The sequence below is a fragment of the Mauremys mutica genome, chromosome 4, assembly GCF_020497125.1.
Source record: "Mauremys mutica isolate MM-2020 ecotype Southern chromosome 4, ASM2049712v1, whole genome shotgun sequence".
NCBI classification, from domain to species: Eukaryota; Metazoa; Chordata; order Testudines; family Geoemydidae; genus Mauremys; species Mauremys mutica.
In genome coordinates, this window is record NC_059075.1 from 72,710,409 (window position 1) to 72,731,420 (window position 21,012).

Sequence of the window (21,012 nt, forward strand, 5' to 3'; positions counted from 1 at the left end):
CATGATGACCAAAAACAATCAGTTCATTTCACTAACTACAGATAATACAGTGGAACCCCATTTATCTGATCTAATTGGGACCGGGACCAGATTGCATAATCAAAAATCCAGATAATCCAGAGAATAGGCAAAGAGCTTCAGCCCTACGTGGTGGAGCTTCAGCTGTCAGCTCGGTTCAGTTAATATAGAGAGCCCGGGTAATGGAGATGTTTAAACAGTTAATTTTAAATGCAAAACATGTTTTGATAAATATTTTTCTTGTATATCCAGCACATTTAAGGTAGTTTTGTTTAACTAATAAACAACTTAAGAATGCTGCTTTGTGCATTTTTGATTGAATTCAGATTTCCAATTGCAGCTTGACACTGATCACAAATAAAAAAGACAATGTAGTAAATTAGAAATACGTCATTCACCATTTTCTAACATAAAATATGTAAAATTTAAGTATATGAATAAGCGTATATTAAGCTGTATAATTACTTATAAGTGTGTATAAATATAGCATAGCCTACTGGTTAACAAAAAGAAATACCAAATAATACAAACCAATTAGAATGAATTTTCTTTAGGAAACTAAAGTACATATGCAAAATAAGATTAAAAATGATTTATTTAAATCAAGGTTTCCTGCTTGCTGATTTATGTCATGATTAAAATTGGTGGTTTAAAACACTGATTTAAACCAATCCACCTGGGTTTTGGGTAAGATTTTGTCCTCTCCATTTGGCCAGTGCTTGTATGAGGCTTTAGGCACCAAGTGGCTGTGGTCTGGATTGTGGCACCAGTGCTGCTTGTAAATATGAGCATGATGTTCAGTGCATTAACTGCCTGAACTTCCCACAAGTGTTTTGCCAATGTGTGTCTTTCCCTTTCTGTGGGACAGCTGTGAATGCTTTTCATGTTCTTGATGGGAGATGAAGCCAAACCCATCTAAGCTCTGTCTGCTGCTTGTGGCAGTGCTGTGGGAACAAATTAGAGAGTCTTGTGCTGACTTGACAATATTGACCCTTCTGCCCATGTCTCCAATTCCCATGTGTTCTGCGCTCTGCTCAGCAACATTCAGATTCCTGTCTGCAAATGTCTTTTATGCCTTAATCCCATCCTTCTAGTTTCCCTTTAGATTTCCTGGATGTTACTTGGTTTCCATATTGCCTTCCTGCCACAAGGGGGTAATGTTGCTGCTGCTCACTGCTTTCCTGCAGTTCATTACAGTACCCAAATGTCTCTTGGAATGCCTGAAGAAAATGTGATTTGAGACTCCTTTTCCCTGAGTCTTAAATTACAGCTTCTGATCTCAGAGTTACTATGGGTCTACAAGTGTTTCCCATTACAGTAGAGAAAAAAAATCTATGGGGTGTATATATGGGAAAAATGTTTGTGTTATGGATAGGGAGTGGGAAGGAAGCGGGTGGTGTTGGCTTGTATGTGAAGGCTCTGTTGGGAGTATAATAGGGTGACCAGATGTCCCGATTTTATAGGGACAGTCTCGATACTCAGGGCTTTGTCTTATACAGGTGCCTGTTACCACCCCCCCTGCACCCCCATCCTGATTTTTCAGGCTTGCTGTCTGGTCACCCTAGAGTAGAAGGAAGAAGCAAGTGCTTTGCTTCTCTGATGAAAGTGTGCTCATAGAATAAAGTGAGTTAGAACTACAAAAAAAAACAACCCCATCCAATGCCATCTAATTTGTCGTGCCCTCCACACCTCTGGCCCTGAGGGTAGGGCAGGCGTGTCTGTATAGGCAGTATTCTCTAGGGCTTTGCTCACTTGAAATAGCTTTCACTCCTTCCCTAGGAGACTGCTCTATAATCCATGTTAAGTGATATTTTTCCTCTTGTGTCTGAGGAATGCCTGGCAGCTTGTCATAGGGGCTGGCTGGTCACCTTTTAAACAGAGTTGTAAATATTCTCCTTGCCAAGCCTATCTTGAACAATTACATAGATCTGTAGGCATGCCTCTCGTGTCTCTAGCCTCGGGGTACACTTATGTTAAAAACAAGCAAGCAATTCTTCCTCATCACTTCTCAAGCCGAAACTGCAGATAAGGCAATGATTGTCTCAAGCTAGGAGCAATCTGGTGTTTAAGCCAGATTGATAGAGAAGGAGCAATCTTGCTTTTACCCAACCAAGGGTAACTATTATTCATAGAATGGAGCAGAATACAGTCACTCTTTGCCACCTTGATATGGAGGCAAAGCTAGTAGAGTCTGAGTCCTGTCATGTAATGCTTTGATGCCAATGACCAGACCACTCAGATCAAGCTGGGGCTTGCAGTCGACACCTCTGTATATCTATGTACACAAGTCTCAACTGATGTCAGGGTGCCATTGTGCTAAATGCCATGTGCTGTACAAACACCTAGTGAGAGCCTACAAACTGAATAGGCAAGAAAGACAAAGGGCGGAAGAAAGGAAGTAATAATATCCTATCCTCATTTTATAGGTGGGGAACTGAGGCACAGATACTAAGTGACTTGCCCAAGATCAAACAGGAAAGTGGATCCAGATCTTCAGAGTTCCATTCCAGTGCCTTACCCACAAGATCAAACTTTCTCACATTTTGGATTAGCTGTTTCTGGAACGATTAGACAAACCATAAGCACTACAGTCTACTATTCTGTCTCCAGCAGAGCCCCCTACAGAATGTTTCAAAAATGGTAAAACTTAACAGTTGTGCAAAGCTGTAATATGGGGAGAGGTGGCCCTTTGCCTTGAGACTGGAGAGGGAGGGATAAAGCAGAGTGCGCTGCTGGCTGCTGTATGTGGAGTAGTCAAACAAAAGATAAACACAAGGGAGTACAAGGAAACAATAAGAGAGTCTAGTCAGCATGATAGTCAGTGGTGCGTGGTCTCAGCACACTAGAGGCCTAACAGTTGTGAAGTCTTTTTGTAAGTATCACACAAAGTTTTAAGGAGGGATTTGAAGAAGGCTGAGGTAGCTTTGTGGATGTTTAGGGGAAGTTTCTCTCAAATGTGAGGAGTGGCATAGGAGAAACCAGGAAGGTGCTTGTTGGAAAGATTGAGCTGGGGGAGGGTGTAATGAAGCTGCCTCTGGTGAGACACAACTGAGAGTACCAATTCGGGACAAATTGCTTAGAGCAGGGCAGTCACAGCCCCAGGCTGGTGGTTCTCTACCTCTAAGGCACACCAAACCAGCCAAACAGAGAAGACTTCGGTCTCACCCCACTGGCTAACCATAAGCCATACAAGCAATTTCCTTAGACTCTCCAGTTTCCCAGTATCACCACCAGTGCCACTTGTTATGGGGACAAATAGTTATGAAAACCAATACCCCAGTAAAAGAGAAAAGGTTCTCCCGATCCCAAAGGACCAAGCCTCAGACCCAGGTCAATATACAAATCAGATCTTACCCACAAATCACGCTGTGGCCAATTCTTTAGAATCTAAAGGTTTATTCATAAAAAGAAAGAAATATAGATGAGAGCTAAAACTGGTTAAATGGAATCAATTACATGCAGTAATGGCAAAGTTCTTCGTTCAGGCTTGTAGCAGCGATGGAATAAACTGCAGGTTCAAATCAAGTCTCTGGAGTACATTCACAGCTGGGATGGGTCATTCAGTCCTTTGTTCAGAGCTTCAGTTTCTAGCAAAGTTCCTCCTGAGGTCAGAAGCAGTCTTGAATACAAGATGGAGGAGATGCAGCAGCCTTTTATAGTCTCTTGCCATATGGACTCTGCTTTCTTTGTTCCAAAGACAAGACCCAGCACATGGCATGGACAAACCTTAGAGTTCTGTCCATAGGCATGTCCATGGATGCCTTGCTGAGTCACAAGGTGCATCTGCCTTCTCTCAGCAGGTCAGTTGTATAGCTGATGTGTCCTTAATGGGCTATCAAGCAGGCTAGGCAGTGCTGATGCCAAATTGTCTGGGGTGTCACCCAGAAGCCTAGCACAAGTTTGAAATACAGACAGTATAGAGCCAATACTTATAACTTTAAATACAAAAATGATACATGCATACTCATGTATGCATGTAGCATAATCATAACCAGCAAACCATAACCTTGTCTTAGACACCTTATTTGACCCCTTTTATACAAGATTTAGTGCCACTACAGGACCTTGGTTGCAACAATGATCTATAGGGTCCCAGTTTGTGTCAGTAACATCACAGAGGGTGGCACATGGGTTGAGTGGAGGCGGGACTTGACATTTCAGTAGCGAATGAGGTAGGGTGGAGATAGTTTGTCTGATGTGACAGAGGAGGCGAAACCAGTGGTGAGATTCAAAGGGAGGGATGACCTGGTTAAAGTGATAAGCTAAGAAAACTATCTTTGAAGCAGCATTCTGAGCGGATATAAGTGGGGCAAGATTGCATCTGTCAAGAGCAGAGAGAAGGATGTTGCAATAATCGAGATAGTGAGAGCCTGGATCAGTTTTAGCTGTGTGGACGGATAGGGATGACCGTAACTTACAGATGTTATGCAGAAAGAATCACTAAGATTTAGATGTAGCATGGATGTGAGGACCTAGACAGAGGTCTAAATCAAAGTTGATGCCCAGGTTACAGGCAGCGTGGTGGTGGTATTGACAGTGATTGAGAATGGAGATGAGGCAGAGAGGTTAGGGGTGAAGATCAAGAGCTCTGTTTTAGCTATGCTAAGCTTGAGTTAGATGTGGGACAAGGAGATATGAGAGAGACAGGGCAAGATTTTAGCTTGGACAGGTTGGCAGTAGAGAGTTAAGTCTGAGAGTTCTCAGCATGGATGAGATTACTCAGAGATAAGGCGTAGAGGGAGAAGAGAAGGGGACCAAGGAGAGATCCCCAGGGAACCCCCAAAGAAAGTTGGAGGGGGGATGCGGTGGATTCACTTTCGCTTTCTCTCAGATTCTTCCTGTCCTCCCCTTGATGTGGGATCATTTTTAATTTCTCACTTCTTTTCCCCTCTTCAGCTTGTCTTTCAGCTAAGGCTATGTCTACACTACACAGCCGTGCCACTAAAAGGAGCGCAGTGTAGCCGCTGTTTGTCAGCAGGAGAGTTCTCCCGCTGACAAAATAAATCCACCCCCAATGAGAGGTAGTAGCTTTGTCGACAGGAGAGCGCGCCCACCGACAAAGCACTGTCCACACCGGCGCTTTTCATAAAACATTTGTCGTTTGGGGGGGGGGTGGTGTTTTTTCACCCCTCTGGCAACAAAAGTTTTACCGATGAAAGTGCAGTGTAGACAAAGCCTTAATCTCTCTCCTCCCTTCAGTTCTCTGTTTTAAATTTCCTCTATACCCCACCTCTTCCCTGAGCTGCTGCAATTCTCTGGCCAAGTTTATTAGTTGGTTATTTTACTCTTTTTTTTGTTAACTCCCCTCCGCAGCCTTTCTGTTTCTTTTCCTTGGAAGATGGTTATAGAAATAATAAATAACAGTAGCTAACCTCCTTCCTTACAGTAAGCAGCCTCTTGAAATACCAGGGAAGGAGAGGAATTATTTCAGCTCAGTGCTAATGTAGACACGAGGACAAACGGATATAAATTGTCAGTCAGGAAATTTAGGCTTGAAATTAGACGAAGGTTTCTAACCATCAGGGGAGTGCAATACTGGAACAGCCTACCGAGGGAAACAGTAGGGGCGAAGGACCTCCATGACTTTAAGATTAAGCTAGATAAGTTTATGGAGGAGATGGTATAATAGGATAATGGGCTTAGTCAATAGGTCAATTAAGTGCCAGGTTGGTACTTAATTGGGTCAAATTGGGTCAATAATATGATATTCTTAACCTCTTTCAGAGGGTATGGCTGGAGAGTCTTGCCCGCATGCTCGGGGTTCAGCTGACCGCCATATTTGGGGTCGGGAAGGAATTTTCCTCCAGGGCAGATTGGCAGTGTCCCTGGAGGTTTTTCGCCTTCCTCCGAAGCATGGGGCAGGGGTCGCTTGCTAAAAGAGTGGGTAGATCGGCTAATGTGGCCTGCATCTTGCAGGAGGTCAGACTAGATGATCATAATGGTCCCTTCTGATCTTGAATTCTATGATTCTATGATTCTATGAAATGGCCAGTCCCTGGATGCCTGTATGGTGAACGCTTGACTCTTGCACTCCCAATTGTTGCCACAGCCTGTTGCATAGATGTTATACTGAAAGGGGCCTAGAGTTCTGAGCCCCAAATGTTAGTTACAAATTTGTATTTTCATCAGATTTGGTGGAGAAGTTCCGCCTTGGCCTTGGTCTAATTTACACTTCTGAAGCCAGTGTTGTTGTGGATTTGAGAAAAGTAAGGCCAGAATTGGGTTCATAGTGGCACCTTCATTGTAACCTTAACTATGGAGAAGTTACTGTCACTCTAGAATGCTGATGTTTAAGTGGTCATTAGACTTCAGAGTCAACATACTCCTTATAGGAATGGACCATTCATACCACTCTGAGCTGTGTTGGATCCAGTTTGGAAGCTTTTGTTTGCATAAGTACTAGAAACTTAATTTACTAAGGATGCTCATACGCAAGCGTATTCACAGAGAGCTATAGTAAACAATACAAAAATAAAACAGATCCCTGCTTCTAAGGCTATGTCTATGCTACCCGCCCAGGTCGGCGGGTAGCGTTCGACTTCTCGGAGTTCGATATATCGCGTCTCATCTAGACGCGATATATCGAACTCCGAATGCGCTCCCGTCGACTCCGGAACTCCACCACCGCGAACGGCGGTGGCGGAGTCGACGGGGGAGCCGCAGACTTCGATCCCGCGGCGTCTGGACGGGTGAGTAGTTCGAACTAAGGTACCTTAGTAGTTCGACCCCCCCCCCAGTGTAGACCAGGCCTAAGAGCTTACAGTCTATATAGAGAAGAAAGAGGAAGAGAGAGAGCACAATATTTTTGAAATCCTAACCTAATCTGCAGTCGCACATTTCATTACCCTTTCCAGCTGTGTGCCCATTTCACTCTTGTAGTATGCTCTCATTTAGTCACACCTTTGTTTTAACTCTGTTCTATTAATTGTTTCCAGCCTACAACCCTCCTCCATCACCAGATTTCCTCATGCTTAGAACTAACCTATTTCCCAAGCCCCTAGAACTGTTGAAGCCCTGCATTGCCCTAGTTTGGAGCAATCAGGAGTCCCTGCTCATGAGATGTCAGGTGCCAAAGTTAGCTATTCTGTGACTACCAAATACCAGCATGTTCCATAGGCCAGTCCACCCCCAACTGTGTTGTAGCATCATTGCTGATGGGGAAAGATCAGGTCTGCGCCTCTCTCCCAATTGTTTCAGTTTTGACTCACTATTCTGAGTGAAACTGTTCCTTACGCAAGCCTCTTTGCACCCACTGTAGCTTCCTACTTTAGGAATAAACTAATGCTGCTGCTGCTGCTCTTTACTCTGATTCTTTACTCTGAGGGTTGGTGGGAAAAACGGATCCTCCCTCCCTCCCATAGTGACTAATAGGGGTTACTCGCTGTTCCTGCTGCAGAGCTGCTCTGGTGTGTCTAAAAGCTGGGCTTATTCCCATGTACACTCCTTCCCCCCCCCCCCCCCAGATTTCTGAGAAAGCTCAGGCCCACTCATACAGGCTCTTCCCCCTTCTCCCCTTTCTTCTGCTAGGGCAGGCTTCCTCAATAGAGCTCCATGCTGACAATAGTCCTCCATCAGCTCTTGCAGTGAGTGGAAGAATAAGCTCAGACTGTCAAAACTGCCCCTTTGATATAATGAGAACCCTGGACTTTCCAACCTCTTGTGATTAGCACGAACCTCCTCCCCCACCTGAGGCCAAATTAATATATTCTAAACTGATCCAAATTGCCTCCTTCTTGGATGGAGAGCAGATTTGCCTGTGCTTCATATGTGCATTGAATTTGAAAAGGTCCGACTGGCCCTCTTTGGAGTTACCTCTCTGACCTGGACCAAATTCTGTTCATGTAATACACATCAGCCCCACTACCTTACTATCTTAAATCTCCAACATTCCCTTCCTATTCAAAAGACAAGATTGTACAGGGTTGATAAGCAAGTGAAACCTTCCCCAAATTCTGTACTTAGACATGTGAATTTGGGGAAAGTGGCCTGTAACCTGCCCCCTAGCTCTAATCTCCACCTGGGCCTTTTTGCTTCTCCCCTCAAAATTGGAAGGACAGTTGACGCAAACACATGACTTGCTTAATGTATCCAGATTTACATTTTTCATAAACTAAACTAGATAATCCATTCCCCGATTAATTATAAAGAGGGAAAAGGAAAGGCAAATACCTTGCATCTCTTGAACGCAATACCCTGACTCCTCTAGACTGGCTTCCTCTCTTGCTGTCCAGATAACTGCTTTTTAATGCTGTCCCCAGGATCCTCTTATCAGGCCCCTGCATTTGGGTTAGCTTGTGGATCCAGATGTACCTCCCTTGATGCAGGGTAGCTGCCCTGGTTTTTCCAGTTTTCTTCAGTTACCTAGATGCACCAGTTAGTTAAAACTTATGGGCAGGTCCTCAGACCTGCTGTCACATGTCAGTTTACTGATCCACCCTGTCTCCCCACTGTAGCCCTTTCAAAGAGAGGGGGATGTTGAAGGTTTTAAGGAGACAGCAGAAGATGGTAGCATTTATATACATTATGGTTATTTATGATTGTTCCAGTCCCTTCATCATTAAGCATGTACTGTCTACACGCATGTGCTCACACACACTCTCACTCTGTTTCTGTATAAACACGCAGCAAGCGTGCTTGGGGACAAAGCTGCCCTGATTCAATTAGTCACTTTGATACAGAATTCCTGACTCGAGAAGTTACAGCCAAGCACTGATTCCCCAGGGCCTTGAGCCCAGCCGGGCTTGGGGCCTGAGCAAATGGAGAGAGACCTCAATAAATATGAATTTAACCAAAGTAGTGATGACTCTGGCTTTCTCCAGTTGAACCATTCTGGTCTGTTGAGTAACTAACATGCGTTATAAAGATTTCCCCCCCCCCTCTACATACATATTTAACTGATTGCTCGAAATGGCTGCATTTGCGCTGGTGTAATTGATCCCCTGTTTTTCTTGAGAAAGCACCTGCTGGAACTGAAGTTCAGGGAGCAAGCAGGGTTTATCATCTGCCGAGAAAGTGACTAATTTTTTTGTTTTGAATTGTACTGAATTCAAATCCTTTCCCAGGGGAAAGCTGGGGTACATGGCCTAGATGCCCTCAGAAGGTCCATAGGCCTGTTTTTTATGTATCCAATGTGCCTGGTGGGGCTGAGTTCAGACAAGGCTGGCGCTCTGGGCACACATTGATGTGGTCCCTGAGCGGCTCTCCCACAGCTCTGGGCCCACTTAGGAACCAGCAGGGCTCCCCTGCCCCTCAGGAAAGGCAGTTCTTCCTCCATTCCCCCTCCAGAGAGGTAGGAAGCCTCCAGTGTTTGCCCCACAATCTGAGGTATATCTGCTTGGGCAGGCGGACAGAAGCTGCAGAACTTTTCTACTGCAAAACAGAGTCCTCTATGAGTGGTGGTGGTGGGACCTCTCAGAGCAGTGGGTCTTGAGGCTAACACCCCAGTTAGATGTATGGTGCTATTTATTCACTGCTCTGAGGGCTGCTGTTTCAGGCAGTGTCTGCATGCTCGAGTAGACATCACTGTTTTGGTTACATACTGACACATCTTCAAGCTTTTCTTTAAACCATGAGGGCTAGAAAGTTTTATTTTAAAAAGTGAAAAACTGAATTTCTGATATAACCAGGTCACTCCAGGCACAGGCGTATCGTGCTTGTGCCTTTAATCGGGCCTTGGTGCTTTTCCATCTCTCTGAGTACAGAACTACAAACATGGAGTAAATAGCAAATGTAATAATCAGCCTAACTCAATGTTACTTATGTTTTTCTCTCTTCCCTCCCTCTAATCCCCAAAGAACTCCAGCACCTGAAAAGCAAAGTGGAAGGTCTCTCACTTGTGTAGTCTCCATCTAAACATCTCCAAACTAAACAGTATGCTCTCAGCTCTGTTTTCAGCCCTTAGCATGTTCATCGCAGATGCATGCTTCTCCTCACTTGCAAACCAGTCCATTAATCACTCTCTGGGTGCTGTATGATGAGGGACCTCTGCATAATGCTCCCTCATCTCCTCTTCTGATTTACGGCCTTTGTCTGGGACGGTAGCAGATTGAGTGTAACCTTGGGTCACTTGAGAAATTAATCACTCTTCCTGGTGCCCACAACACTCACCAAGGGGAGATGAGGAGCTCCACCAGAGATGCTGCTTGGCTTTTGTGGCATCAGACAGTTAAATAGAGGTTAATGTCTGAGCCAGAGAGCAGAACTGCTGTAGGGATGAAGCTGAACAATCGACACCTCAGTTCACTTAACAAAACCTGGTGAATTCTGGAGCATTAGCCCCATTTCTCTGATACAGGGGAAGGGATTTTTGAGTCCTCCTTCCCCCCAACCTTTTCCTAGGGAGAATTCAAATCCAAGGATCTATCTCCCTGCAGACTTAAATAAATATACATTTGTTTGTTATAGTCCATACCTCATTCTTCTTGTCAGTGTGCTCTTTTCCTCTTTTTTCTGTATCTGGGACTTTCCACCATCCTGGCAGAAGGTTTAGTGTTCTTTCATCTCCTCTTGAGTAGAAAGTTCTTAAAGCTTGATTCTTATAGGTCTCTTATTTGGCAGCACCATTCCCCATATGACTACATTTTTGTACTAGTGCAAATGCATTCTTCAGTCTCTTCTTTCTTAACGAATCCATTCCTCTGCCTGAGAGCTGGATTCTGCTAGTATGTGTGGAATGGCCCAGGGTAATTCGGTAGATGTTCCTCCCTCCTCAACTCCCGTCGTCCCCCAACCCCAAATGCTACCATAACATGCCACTCCAATGCTACTGAGTGTGAGGCCCTCCCCAGAATGTTGTTTCTGGAGAGGTTGGAGCCTGAATTTGGAAACTCACTTGATTGTGTACTGGACTCACTATACTTCTGCTTCCACCTACCCTGTTTAAAGAGAGAAACCTTCACTGCAGAAAGGTGCACTGTGTACACAGCCTGACAGATGGAATACAGAATGGCCAGACAGGGTTGGGGAAAAGGAACCACCAATTCTTGTTAGTCACTGAAGACCAGAAAAAGTCTAAGGGCTAAGGTGCTGAAGGAAAAATGTTAACTCTGAGAACTGTTGTCACACACACACAGTCCTAGCAAAACTCCCTCTGCTGGACACTCTCCAGGCTACGTGTGTTGGGACACGTGTGCTTTAAACCTCTCTTGAGCTGAGTAGGCTACACCACTCCTCCTGTGGCCTCTCTGGCACATTTCCTGAGTACCGGCATTCTGTGTGTTACACCTTCAGAGAAATGGGACCACATGGTTGAGCTGCCCGTGGCCGCCTATGACCAATGCTGATTTCCCAGTAGCTTAAGCACACCCTCTTCCAGAACTCAGCTGTGTGGGTGTTCTGGGGTCACAGTTTAACTTTTCAGGGGTATGTGAGAGTGAAGTAAACAGATACAGACTTTTCCTAGGATTCTAAACACTATTACCTTTTACTTAGCATGACAGGTACACAGATCTAGACAAAATAATAAACACACCAGTATGTATTTCCCTGCCTCAGTTTCCTCATGACTCTGGAGCATTCTCTGGGCTTAGGACCGAGTCCTGTGCGGAGTCTAGGGTCTCCCTTCATGTGGCTTCTGTTAAGAATCATAGTGTCTGTCTCGAGGTCAGCTAACTTCTGACTTCCTTATTTTGTTCCATATTTAAACAAGATGCCCCTGCTATAAAACCATGTCAGTGTCTTCCTCTCTCCTGCCCAGAGCTTTCTGTGTCTGAGCAACCCAGCGCTCTGTTGTTTTTACAGGCTAGCATCAACACCTTTTAGTTTCTTTGCTCTGTTACAGAGGATTTTCCTCTTCCCCAGTTGGAGAGAACTGGCTCTCCTTGCTTCAGCCATCCCATTGTCCCAAGGTGTTTCCACTTGAATAGAGGATCGTTAAGATTTAATGACCAACCATTGGCTCTGGTCTGGCAGGTATGTGACACAGCACCTGTCACTGCATGGTTGACTCATTATACATTGAGGCATTCCATGATGCAGTACTTTCTTACAACTAAATTCATAAGCTGTTTATAGGTTCAGTTCATAGGACTAGTAAAATCAAGCATGCTGTTCTGCACTGGATGTCTCTTCCTACTCTTCTGACCCTGTTTACTTAAGCCTGAGCAGTGCTGTTAAGTGATAATCCAGTCCAGAAGCCAGTCAGAAACTTGAACTATCTTAAACCATGCAAAAACTGAAATAAACTAGAACAGTGTTTCTCAACCTGTGGGTCATGACCCAAAATTGGGTTGCCAGGATTTATCAAAGGGTCATGTGGGAGGCCCTGGTGGTGGTGGTGGTGGGGTTGGGTCCTGCCCGTGGGGTGGAGTGGAAAGCCACCGGGGGAGGCCCTGGCTGCCCCTCACTCACTCCCTCCATGGTGGCAGCTCTGATCCTGCGTGTCTGACTGGGCTCGGCTCACCTTTCCGCTCCGGGTGTTGCAACATGGTACATGGGGTTGCAGCACTGCTGAGGTTTGGGCCAATCACTCCTCTGTCATGAAGATGGAGGACCAGCCAGGCCAAATTTGAATGAGGGGTGCTGCACCCCCTGTGCCAGGTTGCAGTGCTACTCAAACGAATTGGCCAAACCTGACCGGCACTGAGATAACATCATAGAATTATAGGACTTGAAGGAACTTCGAGAGGTCACCTAGTCCAGTCCCCTGCACTCATGGCAGGACTAAATATTATCTAGACCATTCCTGACCTGTGTTTCTCTAACCTGCTCTTAAAAATATCCAGTGATGGAGATTCCATACCCTCCCTAGGCAATTTATTCCACTGCTTAACCACCCTGCCAGGAAGTTTTTTCCTATTGTCCAACCTAAACCTCCCTTGCTGCAATTTAAGGATCCTTGAGGTCACAATGATCCCAGCAGGGAGATGAGCCCAGCCAGCCCCATGGAGCTGTCACTGTGGTACACACACTGTACTTTTTTTTAAGTACTTAAGGTGCATATTGTTTATCCTGGGTAAGAAATATTGAGTAAGCCAGATTTTTTTGTACTAAAGCTATTTCCTGGGTTGCGATGGGCCGTCAAGGTTTACAAATGGGTCCTGAGCCCAAAAAGATTGAGAACCACAGTACTTAACATTTCAGACTCTGGAGCTTTTATCTTTCAGATTCCTGAGTACTGAAGCAGGACTGACAAGGATTCCACTAACGATAATCTCCTAAATTAGGTCCTTTTCAAGGAACTGGTAGAGTTGTTTACTAGCTCTTCTTTCTTTGAGCTTGAATAGGTTGTTTCTGATCCAAGAGAGTTATGAAATTTCATATCTTCCCAAGAGCTGTAAAATCTGGTTAGCTACAAAGGGTGGTCGTTCAAGATCCCTGTTTGCTTGCGTGGCTGTACACAAGTAGGCTGAGACCCTGAAATCTGCTCTGTGAAGTGAAGAGACTAAAATGTGAAGGTTTTTGGAAAAACAAATGCCCTTGAGGAGATCATATGGACTGGATAGGGTTTCGGTCTGACATAGCCATTCATGCTACAACGCTGGTCTTCAGGTCCATAGGAATTAATTATGAAACCCCCTTTAAATATCTGGGCGCAGCATTTGAGGATGAGCAGGAGGTGATGTTGGACAGCTCTCGATGCCTCACTTGTTGTGGGGATTCAACTCTTCTTTGTTACCTTTCTGGGTTAAGCCTCCCCTTTTATATTTGGAAGAACATTGAATACTGTTTAGTTCTCCATAGGATTTGTATATAGAGGTGTGTGCGTGCGTGTGTGCGCGTGGTACTCTGCATCCACAGGGGCCAGAATCCAAGAGGTCTGACAGATAATTGTGAGCTGAGAGGAATGGGAGGATATGATTCATGGTCCTGCTTCAATTCCACCTCCACATAGGTTTCTTGGGCCCTACTGTCCTTGTGGGAAGATGCAAGACTGAATGCCCAGAAGAATAGTAAAGAAGTTGGCAGAGTGGTCGTCCCTTTGAAGCTGAAGCATCTTGACTATGAATCCCACCCTCATTCGATTTGGAGGTGGACTGAGGGTGTGATTGTGCAGGGCTAGGGAGACTGTAGCCGTCCTTATAAGAGAGTGCTTCAGCATAGTTGCTGTTTTTGCCTGGCAGCACTTAGCAGCTTCTGGAGGGTGGGGATGGAGGCTGCCTGAGCAGTAGCATGCTTTGGAGTGAATACTTGTCACATGCACACAGTGCTTGAGTTGCTTTTTAAAGAGTTCCCCTTTTGATCAGTACCTCCCTTTTTGAGAAGGGAGGGAAGCCGTTAGCTTTGTACAGTTGGATAGCTTAGTTATTTATTGATGTGCATGCTGTGCTGCTGGGTTTGAGACTCCATTGGGCTAGAAAGTTTTAGGAATCGTGTATCCTTGGAAACTGATCCCAAGAAGCTAAACTTGCTGCATTTGAATACCTCCTGAGATCCTTTATGGATGAATCAGTCGTTCGGTCCCACGTGGCCTGGGTGATTAAGTCTTGCTGCCAGCGGGGAGAGTATGAGGATAGTAGGGAGAAATTAATCTGCTAACTCCTACAGTAACATGAGGGGATTGTGCTGGTTTTTTTTAAAGCTATGGCTTCTGGCATTCAGCTGCTCCATGCTAGAGAAACTCACCAGTGCTCTGGTGGCTGATGCAAATCAAAACTGCTCAGAGGGTTGGAGGCATGGAAACATTCTTGGGATGCTTGGCTGCCCAGCAGCTCCCATTTTCCTTTTCCTCCCCACTTTCTTTGCTACTGTCTGTAGCTGTCCATTCCTCTTTTGATCAGTGTGCTCCCAGGTGGAGAGCAGCTTGAGGAAAAGCTTCTTTCTGCCTTGTACCTCTCTCCCTTTTTTATTCTGTTTAAATTGTGTTGTCCCGTAACTTGGACTTCCAGTTCCCTTTTTCCTCTTCTCGACTACTGCTTCTGTTTGCAGTGCCTGAATAATATTGTGCGGGGTAAAATGGCAGTTCCAAAACCTTTTCCTCAGGTGCTGATGTCTGGCAGGCAGGCGGTCCGCTGAGATCACAACAGAAAGTGCTGCCGAACAGAAGGCAATTTATATCTCCTTGTAGTGTTTTTTTAAAAAAACACAAGCCTATTTTAGCAAGCTGGGCTTGAAGCGTCTCCTAGTGTGCGCAGAGTTAATCTTCATCACCGAGGCATTGATTGACAATCTGGAGGATGTTAATGTGTGATTCTCCCTGTGAGCGGGGGAGGAGAGTGGAAATTGCAGTTTCTTTGCTAATTGTACTTTAGATGTCATTTGTGACAATTTCATGTTGTCTAGACAGAGATTGTGGAGCAATTGCTTCAACAGAGCCTAGTGTTAGCCTGCTATGGATCTGGGCAGCAGTGGGGTGGGGGGAAGGGAGCTTATTGCTCCAGAAGGGACACTTGAATCAAGCAATGCCAAGTGAAGGGTTTCAAGAGGAGGTGCAGCCCGAATTTTTTGTGAAAACATCATAGGCTGTTTATTTAGTAGCTAGCACTTGTTGCAGCTGCTGTTCCTTCAGGGATCATCTTTTTCTACCTATAACAGAATTACTAGTAATGCTGTTAGCACTGACAGTACTTCAGACTGCTTTAGCCCCTCTGTTAATAATGAAAATTAAACCCAGTCTTTGCCTCCTAGACTAAGTCTTCCTAGAAGCAGCTGTTTCTGACCAAGGATCATTGATTTCTGCTTTCAGGTTCCCAGTGTTGGGCATATTCTAATGGGGGAGGGGGTGAGTGATCCATTAGCCCATTATATGGATTTAAGAACTGGAGTTTGAAGTCTAAAGACTATGAAAGTGTATCACTTTAAAAGCAGGCACCACAGTCTCCTTGGGGATTGTAGGTAACAATATTAGTGTGGTAGACCATGGAGGCGTTATTGATGATGATTTAACAGTACCTCATTTATTGAACCCATTTATCTGGCTATGAAAATGAACACTGAGCTGCAAGTTGGTCCTCAGGGCTTTAGCTTGGAACAAATTTATTTTAACTAATAAAACAAATCGCTTTGACATTAGTGGTTTTAGGTGCAAGTCATCTCTGCCGTCCTCTGGAACAGAAGTAGAAATTGCCCCTCTGGATCCCACATGATCACATTTTGCTGGGTTTTTGTTTTGTTCCTAACTTTTTATGAACATTGATGTCTGATGTCCAGAGCACACTTGTAACTTTGTCGTCTCAGAGGATCAAGAGTGATAAGGTAACCAAAAACCAGCACTGAAGCTTAAAATAAATCGCTGCTCATGGCAACTGAACTTTTATACATGGCATTTGGATGGGGCCTTAGAGTGCATGTAGGGAAGGCAGGTGGGTACGAGACATGGTGATGACCTGGGTGGTTTTGCTATCCCTAAATTCAGAAGGCTTTCCCTTTGGAGGCACATGCTGGTACTTGATGACTGTTCTGTTCTTTGAATTAATTCATGCAGATAATCTCCAAGAAACAACCACAGAGTCTCTGAGAATGCTCAGTGGAGTGCATGTGACATTCCCTTCCGGGTTGGGGAGAGAGCCAGGGGCAATGGGGTTTTTGGGTGGAATGCTGCAGTGCTTAGGGGTGACGATGCCATGCAGCAGTGGCAGGAATTGTGGCTTCTTTGGAAACTGAGTTATGTGCTCTTCAGGAGAAATAACAGAGCTTGACTCTCCGGAAAAGTAACCCAATATAAAAGTAACTCAGTGCGTAGGTAACTCAGCATTCGTTGTCAGTCTGTGAAACCTCTAATTCTCTTGGATTCCTCTGATAATTTAAAGCAGAGACGTCAATTTTCAAACCATAATAGAGGTTTGGTTTGAGAACACTATTATCTTGAAGAGCCTAAGTGTTTAGCTTAATCACTATCAAGCCTAGGCAGACAGCAAGGCAACAGGAAATCTGCCTTGCTGTGCAAATTCAGTGAAGTTTACACTGCAGCATTTTTCTCTCTTTTCTGTGGTTGACAGAACTTAGAGCCACTGGTACTCTCTAATACTAGCTAGTCCAGGATGGTTAATGGACAGTTTCCAGCCAATAAGCTATTCCCTGGTCTGACACATCCATGCTATGACCAGGCATTGCTGCATTTGGGAGGGTCATTGTCTCAGCTTTTCCATCATGGTTGATGAGGCTGCTGGTTTTAGGGAGCTCTGTGTAAGCAAGGTGTTTTGCGGGGTGTGTGTTTTTGTTGTTAAGAACACCAAAATACCCATAAACACATACTAGTGTGGGCTTTCTGGTGTCCCGTGGCCTGACTTCCAAGCAAGGGAATCCGTGAGGGGCAGTAAACTAACAGTTTGTCCATGTCAAGAGCATCTTCCAGCCCTGTATGAGTCCCTTAGCGTAGGATGGCAGAAATTCCTGACAGACTGCTAAAGCAGCATCAGTGGTTACAAGCCTGGCTACTTTGGACTGCTTGCCCCAAAGGAAAAACAGCCGTCTGCAGCTCTCTCTTGAGACATCCATGCAGGAGTGAGTCAATTTGGGAGTTCTTCCATCTATATAATGGGACTCTTGTATGCTTTGAATCTTTATATGGCAAAAATGTATGCCAGCTATCACTGGCCCTGTTTCTGTAGTCCCATGGATGTCTATAGCAATGAATCAGTAACACAAATAATCTCAGGAGATGTAAGGAAGCAGGAGACATGGGGCTGCTGCTGTATGGCCTTTCAGCTGGTCACTTACTGACATTAACATTTTTGTTTTTATTTCTAGGAGGCTGCTGGAATCTTCCCTCATTTCGCTATCACGCTATGATGGAGCAGGGTCCCGGGAGCACCCAATCTACCCAGATCCAGCCAGGTAAGGACTAAGTACAATCCAGATTCAATCCTGTTTCACTGCCAGAGGCATTACTGCTGTGGCAGCAACATATACTGAGCCCCTTGGGAATAGTACTGATATCTGATCCATCTCACCCTTTCTGGCCCATCACTATGGAGATGACCATAGTGTTGGGTTTGGAGAGTCCTATGCCCTTTGGTGGTGATTTGATGAGCCCCTTGCCACGCTACCTTTCATTTAAATCAAAAGGCCTTGGGCAATAACAGAGAGACAAAAGAGAGGTAATGAGGTACAAAGAGCCTGTTACTGTATGAGGGTCTTGGTCGAGGTTGGATTTAGCCCCATTTGGGGAAGGGAACTCTTCCTCTTCCTTCTCTCTTCCTACATCTGTGTGTCAGATGAACCGAGTGGAGGGAAACACTCCATGCAACTGAACACAGATCTGATATTCTTAAGGAACCTGGAGGGTAGCCTTATGATCCAGAAAGCAGATAATTCAAACCAGAAGAGAAGCCACCCTGGATCTGCTGCTTGACTAATAGGAAGGGACCAAGTGAGGATGTAAAAATAATAGGGTAGGTTGGAGCCAATGATAGCAACCTATTTGGATGCAACATAGTAAGGTGAGGGGATGTAGAGAGTGCAGGGGAGGATGATACTGGATTTTAGGAAAGCAAATATTTGGGAAATTAAGAAATTAAATAAAGGTGATGGAAATATTGTAATGATTGAATGTAGGTGAAGGCTAGAGAATCCCTAGATGCCATAGACTACAATGGCTCTAAAAACAAAAATACAGACAAGGAGACCGGAGTGACTTTAAGGACATGGCTCAAAGATCTGAGTGTGAAGAAACCTAACAAAACGTGGAAATAAAGGACAATATGTGGTCAAGTCTTGGAGGTAAATAATAAAGGAAGGATGAGTTAACGCTGCTGAATAGGGTAAAAGTCTTAAGGGATCTTATAAACATATATTGGGGGGGAAATACTACAGAGGAAGCAGGCTCATCAATAAATGAGTGATGAAATCAATGATAAGTCTGATAAATCTGCCCCTTCACGAGAAGGGGAGGAGGGGAGGAGAAAAGGCCTATTCTGAGAGCCTTGTAAATGTACCTGTTGATGGAAGCAGGTGAGAGAATACTTGGAAAAATTTAACCTATCCACATCTGTGAGTCTGAATGGCATGACCTAGGGCGTTAAGTGTGTTGGCTAACAAAAAGCAAAGCACTAAAAATTATTTCTGAAAAGTCCTGAAACACTGACATTAGAGAGAGAAAAACACATGCAGTTCTGTTTAGCCCGCGGAGACATTGATAGGTGAGAATGTTTTGGAGAATTAAAAAAAGAAAAAAATCAAATGTGGCAGAATTATCAAAGCCATAAAGGAGTAATTTCTGCCCATACAGCTTAGCATATCAAGAAAGCAACAGCCGGGGTAGTGTGACCCACAGAGAGAATCTGTCAGAAGAGGGTAATGGAACCATGAGCAATAGGTGGCATTGGAGGTTTATAAAGACTAAATCGTGACAAATGTGATCAGTTTTGGAAGGAATTAGCAAAGCTAATGACTGAGAATTCGGCAGCTATATCATCTGGTATAGCTACTCATGAAACCTTTGACGCTGTCATGTGAACTGAAGTTGGGTTAAAGGGACCCTATGCAAAGGGAAACAGTCAGTGGGAATGTACTAGGGTGACCAGATGTCCCATTTTTATAGGGACAGCCCCATTTTGGGGGATTTTTTTCTTATATAGGCACCTATTACCCCCCACTCCCCTCCTGTTTTTTCACAGTTGTTATCTGGTCACCCTAGAATGTACCGAGGTTAAGTGTACAGTGACTTGCTGCAGGAGCTGGGTTTAATGTGACCATTTTAATGATCTGAAAGAGATTAAATCTGCATGTTGTTACATGATGCTAACTTGGGAGGTTTGGCAGTAATGAGAGTAACATAAGCTAAATTGAAAAAAGGCAGTGTCCACACAAGGACTTATACTGGTATAATACCTGTACAATTACAGCAATAAATCTCCCTGGGTAGACAAGGTTAGTAATATGGGTAAGGACTTAAAATACACATCTTATCCCCCCAAAATATAAGCATATTAATCCATCTCTAGGAAGCTACTTTGAAATACCAGCATTCAATGGGAGGGAAATGCTGTGGAAAGACTCAAGGGTAAAAAAGGCAATAAATGATTATAAGCCTACAATTCAACATGGTGTAAAAAATGTGATGGAGTCCACTGCCACAAAACCTTCATGTACTGTGAGCTTTCATTCTGGAGTGTGGGCTGGGGGCTAGTGTTTCTCTGAGGCTCTGAATAACCCACAGAGAATGCTGCCATCACTCTTAGGTGATTGAAAACCAGAAAGAAGCTGACAAATGTATCAAATGTGTGTTAGAGGACTAATGAAAGTTGCTAAAAGGGGGCTGGAGGGATTTATTTACAAGGAAAGATTAAAATTAAATGTTAGGAATACATGGGGCAACAGAAAACTTAATCTGGATATGTGGGAATTTTCTAACAGTTGTAATGTGGAAGACACCCCATTGACTGGAACACCTAAATCCAGAGTGGCTCTGGCTCTCTGGGAGATGAGTCTTAGGCTATGTTTACACTATGCAGCTTTTAGTGACACAGCTGTGCCGCTACAGCCAGGCTGCTAAAAGGAGCGCAGTGTTTCCCGCTGACAAAAAACTTCAACCCCCAATGAGCAGCAGCAGCTTAGTCGGCAGGAGAATGCTCCTGCTGACAAAGCACTGTTCACACAGGTGCTTGTCGTCGGTAAAACTTTTGTTTGTGTGTGTGTTTCACAACTTTGAACTTAGTCGGCAGGCGTTCTTCTGCCGACTAAGCTGCTGCTGCTCATTGGGGATTGAAGTTTTTTGTCGGCGGGAGAACGAAAGTCCAGTGTAGGCAAAGCCTAATTAATCTCTTCTATGTTGAATTTCTGTAACATGTGACAGAAGGTACAGCTGCTCCAGGTATCCGTTACAGTGGAGACAGGGCCGGCTCTAGGGGTTTTGCCACCCCAAGCAGCCCCAAAAAAAAAAAAAAGCCGCGATCATGATCTGCGGCAATTCAGTGGGAGTGAGGGACCCTCCACCAAATTGCTGCCGAATACCTTAAAGTACCGCCTCGCTCCGGAGTTGCTGCCCCAAACACCTGCTTGATAAGCTGATGCCTGGAGCCAGCCCTGACTGGGGAACAAAATCAAGTGCAGTTTTCATCTTGGAAACAGTTTTTAAAACTAATTCTTGCTCTCACCACGTGGAACTTTGAGGGCTGT

General features: G+C 44.6%; 1 protein-coding gene across 3 annotated transcripts in view; it reads left to right on the forward strand.

The window, feature by feature from the left end:
* The window catches only part of AMBRA1 (autophagy and beclin 1 regulator 1), a 191,662-nt gene that overhangs the window by 38,277 nt on the left and 132,373 nt on the right, over nt 1-21,012 (forward strand). For all 3 annotated transcript variants that reach the window (XM_045014742.1, XM_045014743.1, XM_045014744.1), the window contains exon 8: nt 17,644-17,730. In XM_045014742.1, the coding sequence (XP_044870677.1) occupies nt 17,644-17,730 (87 nt within the window). The remainder of the gene's footprint in view (nt 1-17,643; nt 17,731-21,012) is intronic.